Genomic DNA, 10,033 nt, shown 5'->3' with positions numbered 1-10,033 from the left:
CTTGGCTGCTTCATTAAATTACAATTTTCGCTTAGAACACAAACTTTCAGCATAATTTTGCATCTTGTTCTATGTACGTCTTAAAAATACAGCAGAAAATACCATTGCTTAGCACATTAACAAAAATCACATATGAGAGGTTTGTCAAAATACCTGTATACTAAGTTATATACAATTCTGGAAATCCTTCTCTCTCTGAATTCTATCCTGTTACTCTCCAGAAACCCAATCTGTTTGTCCTTAAAAGCTGAAGTACAGAAAGTATGCTGATGAAACAACTTGAGCAAAAAAAAAAATAATTAAATTTTCCAATTCCACTTTTAATTTCAAAATAAGATGGAATGGATTGCCATGTGATGCCAGCAATCTTTTTTTTTTTCTTTTTTTTTTTTTTCTTAAACTAACTGTCTCTGATAAGGGAACATGTGAATATTACAAGTCCTAGTTGGGGTCATATTCCCAAAAGGATCTGGATATGGTGGACTCACATTGTGGATAAGTGTTTTATCTCAAGGTGCACTATGTTGTATGCTCCCGTGTACAAAAGCGAACGTGCGTAGAAATGTGTATTCTGGTGGTTGATACATAGCTTTTCAAATGTAGATATATTCACAATTCTCAGTTTTTGTTATTTTTCTCTGAGAAAAAGTCCACCTCAGCGAGCAGCTCAGCTGACTGTTGTGATGGCTGGCGTCTTCCCGCCTTCCTCTCCTTCGGCCCCTTCGGCTCCTGCTTCCACCTGGTTGAACTTACCCAGCTTTTTCAAGTTCTCCAACGCAGATTTGAAAGTGTCCTTCAGGCTGTTCTCCAGGATCCACCCTTCACTCTCGCATTCAGGGTCTTCAGGATTGGCAATGCTTTCCAGGGAGGTGTGCAGCAGGCGCAGGCCAACCATCACTGACATCTGTGCCGGGCAACGGGAGAGGCAGAGAGCGTCAGCCAGACCTGGACACTCCATCCCACCCTCCCTGTGCCTGCCTGGGCACCCTGGAATGCTGCTCCCAGGGGCCATGTGCCCAAGGGGCCTCTCCACAAGCCCCATCAGTGTTGGTGCCTTCCCAGGAGGCTTTAATGCATCCCTGGCTGCTGTGCACGGGGTGTCCACAAGGCAGTTTGGATGTGCAGCACTGTCCTTGGCCACCACCTGCTTAGTTTTAGCTAAACATTTTGGCTTTGCATTGACCTTAATATGCTTGGTGAGTATATTAAGCTGATCAAGGAGATATTAATGAATCAGTGTCTCTGCAGAACGGAGCAGAGTTAGGATTTGAGCCATTAGTTTGTCTGGTTCAGATTCTGATTTTGTTTTAATATAGGTATATGTGCAAATAAGGAAACCAAGGGAGTGAGTGATCCCTCCCTGGTTCCACCTAAAAGAAATTTTATATTTCTGATTAAATATTACCTAGTCCCAGCAACCCTGACTGAGACTTTTTCTACTGCACTGTGTAACCCTGCTGACACTAGCAACACCCTGCACCTGCCTCCAGAGAGAAAGTGTGGTTTCAGCCTGTCTCCTGCCTTCTAACACCGTTCACAACAATCTGACTTCTCCCCTGTGGTGCATGTGAAGAAAGTGATTGATGAGAGAAGTAGAGAAGGACAGAAGAGCAGCTCCCAGAAGAGGCAGCCTGCTGACATGGTAGGGCTGGTGGTTGGGATGGGACAGCAGTAAGATGGGTTTGGTCCTTCACGTGCTGGGTAAAGCTCAGTTGGAGAACACCTACTGCTGTCAGGACCTCACAGGATTTGTTCTCTGAGGGAAGTACAATGCCTCTGTCACACTATCCAGTTTCCCAAGGAGCTCCTTTGGTCCTCCTCAGCCCTGATGGCTGAAGAGGCTGGCAGATTTGAGTTAGGGATGCAGCCACATGGCAAGGCCAGAGGCAGAATTCACATTTTGGGCTTGAGGCACTGCCCAGGCATGTGCTTCCATGGACCATCCATCAGCTTGTCTGCTGTGGTCACCCTATTTGTATATGGTCAGTGTCTCCAAATTCTTGGAAGACTAAAGCTACATTTGTCTACTCTCAGCCTTTGCAGATGTTCGCATTTCTCTGCCTTCACTCAAGATCAGAAAGGGAAAAGCATTGGTCACACAAACAAGTTTCATCCAATGCTTCCATATCCAAGGGCAAATGTTGATACTGCTTAACACAGGAATGCATGACTAGCCACACTTTGGTCACTAAGGAAGTTTCTAGTGGCTCTGAGTCTGAAATAGTCTCATCTAGCCAATAATATGATGACTTAAATCAGTTAAAGCAGTATTCTATAAAAGTCACGACAAGTGACAAATCTCATCATGTTAGTCTTGGGATTTAAAGCCTTTGACATCTTCCTTCCACTCTGAGTCTCAGTTTTGCTGCTCTCACTCATGGGGCTGATATCTTTGAAATCAAAGGCTGTTGCAAGTGCAGGTTAACAGAGCTGGGTGCGGGAAATGGCCTCCACATTGCTCTTTACTTGTGTTGCCTTGCTGCATGTCAGCAGGAGCTTTGTTTTGTGATTGACTTGCCAAGTGCCACTATTTGACAGCCTGGTAGGTGGACTGGCTTCCTGGATGGCTCTAAGTCACTAAATATTATCGTGCTTTTAAAAATGAAGGTGCTTGTCCAGCACTGAGCATCTGACCTGTCCTTGGAAGAGGTTTTGTGGTATTTTCTCTCACTTTAAGACTGAGAGAAAAAAAAACTTTCTAAGCAAGGTTTTGAGTCCCTGAAGCTGAGATTCCTTAAAAGCAATGCAAAATGTCTGTCTCCTTGTTACCCCCACTGATCTGAGCCTGCCTTCTCTGCCAGATGAGAAGAGAGCCCAGGAAGTTTGAGACAGGTAAATCAGTCTCTCTCCTATTTGATCACAGAGAGTCTGGGACCCCCAGTTTATCTGAAGTCTTGCACCAGGGAAGGCATAACCCCAGGCACCAGTATGTGCTGGGGGTGACTGGCTGACAGCAGCTTGGCAGCAAAGGGCCCTGGGGCTCTGGGTGACACCAAGCTGTCCCTGAGCCAAGCTGTCCTTGTGGCAGAGTGGGAAAATGGGATCCTTGGCTGCATTAGAGGAATAATTGCCAGCAGGCTGAGGAATGTGATCCTTCTTCCCACAGCTAAACCTCCAGCCTTACCCAGCCTGTGAGTTGTAGGTTTGAGCTTAACCACAACCCAGCACAGAAGGCTGCGGGGTCAGAGCCCCTGAGCAAGGCCAGTCCTGCTGAGGGATGATTTCCCTGTCATGGAAACTCTTGTCACTTTACAGCAGCTTTAAAGTGCCAGAAAGAACATGGCCACAGTGTTTCTCCAGGGCTGCAGGGCTGGGCTGGTGGATGCCCCGCACCTCAGCACGCTCAGCCTCTCCAGCTGGGCCAACAGAGCAAACTGTGTCCTTCTGGAGGGCCCCTGCTGGCTGTGGGCTGGTTTGGGAGATCTCCAGGGTTCACTCCTACTGTTAGTGCATCAGAGAGGTTGCTCTCCAACACAGGACCTGCAACATGCTCCTGTGAATGTCTCAGTGCTCTCCTGGAGCTCAGCCTGGGTCTGGTCTGTGGCACAAGGGAGGTGAATCCCAGGGTCGTGGCTGCTGTGGCAGCTGTGACCCATTGATATCCACATGTTTGCACAAGTGGAAGACCTGGAGTATCTCAGGAACCAGCCTCAGCTCTCTATTCCTTTTGAAATGCCTTATTCAGGGCACCCTTGAGCCCCTATTCTCCCCTTTGCTGGCTGAGGCAGGTCAAGAAGACATCCAGGCTTGCTCTTGTTGACCTTCTGCAGCGAAGCCCATCTGCTTGCCAGGGTTTAGCCTGAGGCGGCTTAGCCAGAGCAGGGTGTGATCTTTTTTTGTCATCCTCATGACTGGTTGTCACACATGGGAAGCCTACAGCTTTTGTTAGGAGGAGCAGCTTCTAGATATTAGCATTCTTTTCAAACAGAAGTTTGGATGTTTCAAAATACAGGTTCATCCTTCCTTGTGCCTAGTATAGAGAGGTGAAATAGAATGGCCCTCCCTGAGGTCCCTGTTTGGCATGTTACCTTTTCCTACAGCTCAGAATAACAGCTGTCATTAGTATTTCCCCTCCATGTTCTCTCCCCCTTCCCACACCTCAATTCCAGCAACCCAGCTGGAAGAGTTGTCCATGACCCCCCGAAGGGCTTGGTTGGAGAAGCCCCTGGTTTGAGTCCATGGTGGCTGCAGGTGCAAAGCAACCCAGGATTTTGCTTTTCCACTTTTCTGTGCCTTCCCAGAATTCAGTCGAAGTGGAAATGAGGAGCACAGAGCCAGCACAAGCTCTGCCTCTGGGCTCACCCTGCTCAGACCCACACTTACCTTGGCCAGGAGCTGGAACCTCTGCTGCCCTCCTACTCAGCATAAAATTGTTTCCTATCCTGACTGGAATTTAAAGGAAGTTGTTATATTTCAAGGCAGACTAAATTAATGTCATTTTCGTGCTTTGCTTCCTCCCTTCACAGGGAATTTCAAACCCAAATCTGGTCCCTTTATGGTAGAATATCGTGCAAGTAATAAATACTCAGGAGGGCAAGTTATTGTGACCCAGGATTGTATTGTTTCTTTCAAGTTTTGCTCTAAAAGTCCTCTGATTGCCTGAAAAAAAGTCTCACTTTCAATTTTGAAAAAGACAAGGAAAAGAAAAGAAGATCTTATTTCTCATTATGCCACAGGCTGAAAAAAATACCCAGGTGTACTTTGAAGAGTTAGGCATAAAATACTGCATTTTTATCACTGCTATTAATGTTAACATATCACTGTCATTAATCTCTTGCAAGTTAGCAGAGCTAGGTTACAAGTTCCTAGTAATGATTTTCTGCAGCTGGCATTGGTATTTTTGTGCATTTTTCCCCTGGGTTTTTGAATTTCTTAGACTTTTGAACGCAGTTGAAATTCTCCTCTCTTCAAGAGCTCTGCACTTGGATCTAGGCTAAAATAAAGACCTTCTCTTTCTTTTCTTAGCAGAATAACAGTGCAAAGAGGTAATACATTTCTCTGCAGCTTGGAGCAGTTATTTTTAAAACAACGCAACACGGAGTAACTTCATGATTTTTTTCAGTTCACAGATTTAGGTAGGTGTTTATTTTCTAAAAAGCATCTTCATTCCTGGAAGGCTGTAGGCCAGTGCTTGTATCAAAATGTAACTCATCTTTTTTTAATTTGCATGTATCTAAATTTTTTAAAAGGCAGCTGAATCATTTAAAATAGGCAATGCCATTTGCAGCAGCCATTCCAAGGATAGGAAAAGATCTGCTGCACCCCAGGGAGCTGCACTCTTCCTTTTACCAGCAGCTCCTGCCTGATCTCCACATCCAGCACCTCACGTTCCAGCCCTCGTGCCAGTGCCAGCCCACGCTCCCCGAGCATTAGTGTTGATTAAACACCCTGGCTGGAGAACTGGCCATCTCCCAGAGGCAGGGGATTCATTGCATTGGATGAACAGTATTTTATCAGCCAAGCTGCACTTTGGTGCCCACAGACACCTGCCCTGGGCAGTGCTGGCACCTGTTTGCATTTGCATCGTGTTTTAGGAAGCGGAATAAAATGAATTTAATCCACTTGCTCCACCTAAACCACTTTTTCTGATCAAATACCTTGGTGGAGCTGATGAAGATCCACATGCTGCCTTGAAATCTTTCCACTGTGTGTGGCTTAAAGCCTTGTTTTGTTCAGGGTGTCAACCCTTTAACTGCATTTTCTGTTCCTCTAATTACTGTCACCTCTTTCTGATGTGCTGCTTTTTTATATTCCTCGTTCCCCACAAATGGGGACACTTTTAAAATTAATGCATCTGGACAGCACAGCCCTTGCACTCTCTTCCCTGCTCAGCACCTTGCCTTGGACAGAAGACCACTCCCTTTTCCCCTTTTGCTGTAGGATACTCAAGGCTCTGGCCCCTGCTAAGAGGCGTCTGTGATCCCACACCCTCTCCACCTCTGTTTCCAGCCTGGCACCTTTCAGCCCTTACTCAGCTATCAGATATTTTCTCGGCCAAACAATGGGGAAATTTATTTTAACCAGATTTGATTTTCACTCAGAAAACCCCCCTGCTCCTGCAGGGCTGGCACTTGACTGCAGTGTGTGTGTGAGGGGAAGGGGTACCTCGAAGAGCCAGACGAGGAGGATGACGGCGCCCATGGAGCTCATCATGCTGCTGTAGTAGCTGAGCAGCGCTTCCCGGCAGCCGCGGCGCCACAGGTTCAGCTCCTCGGTCTGGTAGTCGTAGCTGTAGTGGGCAGAGTTGTTGGTGACCTGGTACTGGATGCAGGGCCTGGGGGAGCTGGGGTTGCAGCAGCTGAAGGGGACTCCATCCACCAGGTACCGCCCGTCCACGTTGCTTTTGATCCGGCTACGGGCAAGGGCAGAAGGGAGCGTGAGTGCACACACAGACACGGACATACACACAGACATACACACAGACATACACACAGACACACAGACACACAGAGAAAGATATCCAGGAGCAAATCTGCACAAGGACAGAAAGCAAAGGCAAGGAGGATTTTCCACCATGCCTTTTCTCTGTGTTCCCCTGTTCACGTAGCGGTGTTTGTCCAGGGTGTCCTCTCTCTCTCTCTGTCCTTTCGCTCCTTTTCTATGTCAAGGCTACACTGAGCCTGTAATTAACTCCTCCTGGTGGAAATGCATGCCCTTGGGTCACTTCTTCAAAGAAATTAATTTTTAACAAAAGTGAATGGTGAGAGAACTCAGGAAGGGCAGTCAGAAAAGAGCAATCACGGCATAGTTAGGATGGAAGAGAGGTGCTGGAGCTGACCTGAGCTTGGAAAAGAACCCAGAGCAGCCTTGGAACCCACTATATCTATTGATCCAGCAAACGTAATAGCTTCTTTTTGATGATAATATCTCCAAGGAGGGGTTGTGCATTTATTCTTGGTGTGGGAAGGTAGCCAGTATTGAAAACATGAAATGTGCTTCAGCAACAGGATGTTGCAAAATTTCAAAATTTCCAAAGTCCTTGCAGGAGCTCCCCCAGCTATTGTTCATCTGACACTCTGGTTGTTCTCTGTTAACAGTCATTTAGCCTGGTGTCTAAGGAGATGTTTAGTTGCAAGATAACTTGGAAGCCAAATAGTTCCACTGACTCTGCAGAAATAATAAAAGCACTGCAGTTTTAAAACAGGCCATTTTGCTTAGAAAATCACAGAATGGAGAGTCCCAATGGTGTAGAGAGGCGAAAAAAAATCTGAGTGTCCCTTGTAGCTTTCTATATGGATATTTTTAAATTGTGTCATAGAGAGAGAAGTGATTCCAACAACCTGGTGAAGGGAAATTCCACTTTGCAATCATGACCTAAATATATCTAAAGAGCAAATGCAGCTGAGGTTTTCTCTCTGAATGTAAAGTGTGCTCTGGATTGGATCTAATTCCCATTCATGTGTAAATGTTCCACCAGTTTCAGAGAGATTGGATATTGGATCAGGCCTTTGCTCTACAAATAATATAAAAATCCCACTGTGAGGGACAGACTCCCACCTTCCTTGGAACTACGGAGAACTTTACTATTGGCTTCAAAGGGGCCAGACTATCCCACCAGGAATGGGAGCAGAGATTGTGCACCACCACACAGTACAAACCTTGAACTCACTAAAACCCATTTGTAGATTTTTAATGCCCTAGTTCCCACCTCAGTAGTACAAAGAAATTACCTTGAGTCTCAGTCCCAAACAAGGCATGAGTTATTAAGGACAGTATAACCCCGTTTTCCCCCTTTGCCTTGCCCTTCCACTGCTGCTGGATTAAGCTACAGCTCTCAAATCTCCATATAATGCTGGCGAGGTTTTTTCAAGTAGTTATTTATACCCATGGGCATACCTTTGCAACGGGAACATCCCCTTATCCAATAGTGAATGTATTTGTTATAACACCCTGCAGTACAACGGGTTAAATCTGTAACAGTTTTCACTAAAAAAAGTCCTCATTCAGAACTGCAAAAACAACCAGACCACCCAACAAGTCAAAGGAACACACAGAGAGACACACACGAGATAAATACCATTTACACAGTCGGGCAGGGATCCCAAGAGTTCCCAAGAGATACACAAAGCTTTTTTTCAAAATTACTTCAGACATTTTTAATACAGGCAGTATATTTAAAAGGCAGATTGCTTCCAGTTTACAGGACCCATTATGCAACCACAGAGCATAAATGTTGACGAATGATGTTCCCAAAGAACCCGGAATAACCATTTCTTTCCCTGGTGCTTAATTTTTTAAAAGGTTGTGGGTATTTATGCCTAATGCTACCTTTTAATTTCAAAAGTTCATTTTGTTCTCATGCTTATTTTCTGCTTGAGCTTACTGCACCTAACCTGATTTTAGGATTACTGCCTCTTTGGGCACTGACATCAAAGCCATTAACGTGTTTCTGGTCAACAACCTGATCTGGTTTGTACAGAAACAATAAACTAGTGCTACTTTCATGTGAGGTTTCAAAAAATTAGGCACAGGACAGAACTTAAAATACATATGGCTACAAGGGCCACTTTGTAAAGCTAAGAACATCAATTGATGCTTGGTATTATCACAGTACTGAAGCAGTCCATTGAGTGAATACAAAAATAAAATTCTAAATCTTAAGGATCTAAAAGACAAGAGTTATTGGCAAAGTGTTTTTGCCTCTATTTATTTCCATCCATGATTAGCTGCCAATATCTGAGCGGAGTTTTAAAAGTGGTATCAACAGTATATCTCCAGGGAATTCTTTTTTTAGGAAATTAATCAATCACATTGTCTGCTTAAGGATCAGTAAAGTTCTGCTACTTTCCTGTTGATTTTGGGAGTCTGGCTCAAGGTAATGGGTTTATAAAGCAGTAGAAGACAGTAAAAACTATTTAGCCTGTCTGAGTAAGAGTGGCAACTGTAGTTTGGTGCTTTTTATTTTATGTTATGGACGACTCCGGAGGAATTTGTCAGGGGAGGAAGCAATCCAGCTGTCATTTGGGACGATTTATTGCACAAGACCCCATTTTACAGAGACCCCCTTCCAGCCAGTGCCTGTTGGCACTCGAGGCCAGCACTGACCAACATGGACACTACGTGACACAAACCCCACCGAGTCACTTACTCTTTCACTTCTTTGGAGCTGAAGTCCAGATATCTGTTGCTGATCCACTGGATTTCGAACCAATCTTTGTAGCCGTTGTTGCCGCAGCACTTGAACTCGATCTGGAGCATGTCGATGGTCTTCTTCATGAAGCACCTCCCGGGGGTGTCCGTGTCCCGGTAGAACTTCATGCCGTTCTTCAGCCCCTGGGCCAGCGTGCTCTCCAGGGAGCCCCGCATGAGAAAGCAAATCAGAGCCACGAAGAAAAGGAGCATGTTAAAGACGCAGCACAGAGCCAGGTAAGGTTTCAGCAAAGGCTTCCACTTGGCAAATTTAGCGGGATCCAGAGAGTCGTAACAAATTTTTCCAGCAAAACCATTGAAGGCGCAGGATAATATACCCATCAATATCAAAGAATTGGGCACAAAGTGGCTTTCAGAATTGTCCATCACCTCGCTTCGCTTCCGGAGCTCAATTTTGAGGAACAATCCCATGCTAAAAACAAGGATTCCAGCAAACACCGAAAACCAGTTCATGAGCCATAGTCCCTGCGCTAGCTTTACCCGTTTCTTCTGATTGAATTTGACTTTCAGCAGTGCCATCTTTGTAGTGGGAGATGTTGGAAGACTTCACAGCCTGGACCCCTCTTCTCAGCGTAAGCAACTCGAGGAAGAACCATTCAGGCGTCGGAAGAGATCCCGAAGGGCACGTCGGGAAGCAAGCCGCTGCACAGTCCTTCCATCTTGAAGACCTCTGGTTAGGATTCAAGTGAGTAAAATATTTAAAGGTCCCAATTAACAATTTCACATTAGTGAGAATAATGGGCAATTAGCACCTACAACTATTTCTGGTGGTTTCTTCCAAGCAAAGGAGAAACACTCTCAAGGTTTCAAATGATTTGATCTGGATCTGCAAGACGTCATTCTAATACCTTTAATCATTTGATCCAATTTGGAGAAATGTCTG

At 45.3% G+C, this 10,033-nt stretch overlaps 1 protein-coding gene across 1 annotated transcript; it reads right to left on the bottom strand.

Moving 5' to 3' along the window:
- Nucleotides 1–223: 223 nt before the first annotated feature.
- PRPH2 (peripherin 2) lies at nt 224–9,669 on the bottom strand. The gene is made up of 3 exons (XM_063153485.1): nt 9,089–9,669; nt 6,106–6,352; nt 224–904 (listed from the first exon to the last, which is right to left on the bottom strand). The coding sequence occupies exons 1-3, from the start codon at nt 9,667–9,669 to the stop codon at nt 668–670; spliced, it is 1,065 nt and encodes a 354-aa protein (XP_063009555.1). The 3' UTR covers nt 224–667.
- Nucleotides 9,670–10,033: the final 364 nt, after the last annotated feature.

Source organism: Melospiza melodia, chromosome 3 (assembly GCF_035770615.1).
Source record: "Melospiza melodia melodia isolate bMelMel2 chromosome 3, bMelMel2.pri, whole genome shotgun sequence".
Lineage (NCBI taxonomy): Eukaryota > Metazoa > Chordata > Aves > Passeriformes > Passerellidae > Melospiza > Melospiza melodia.
The sequence above is the reverse complement of the archived record's forward strand: the minus strand, read 5'-3'. Positions and strand labels throughout refer to the sequence as shown.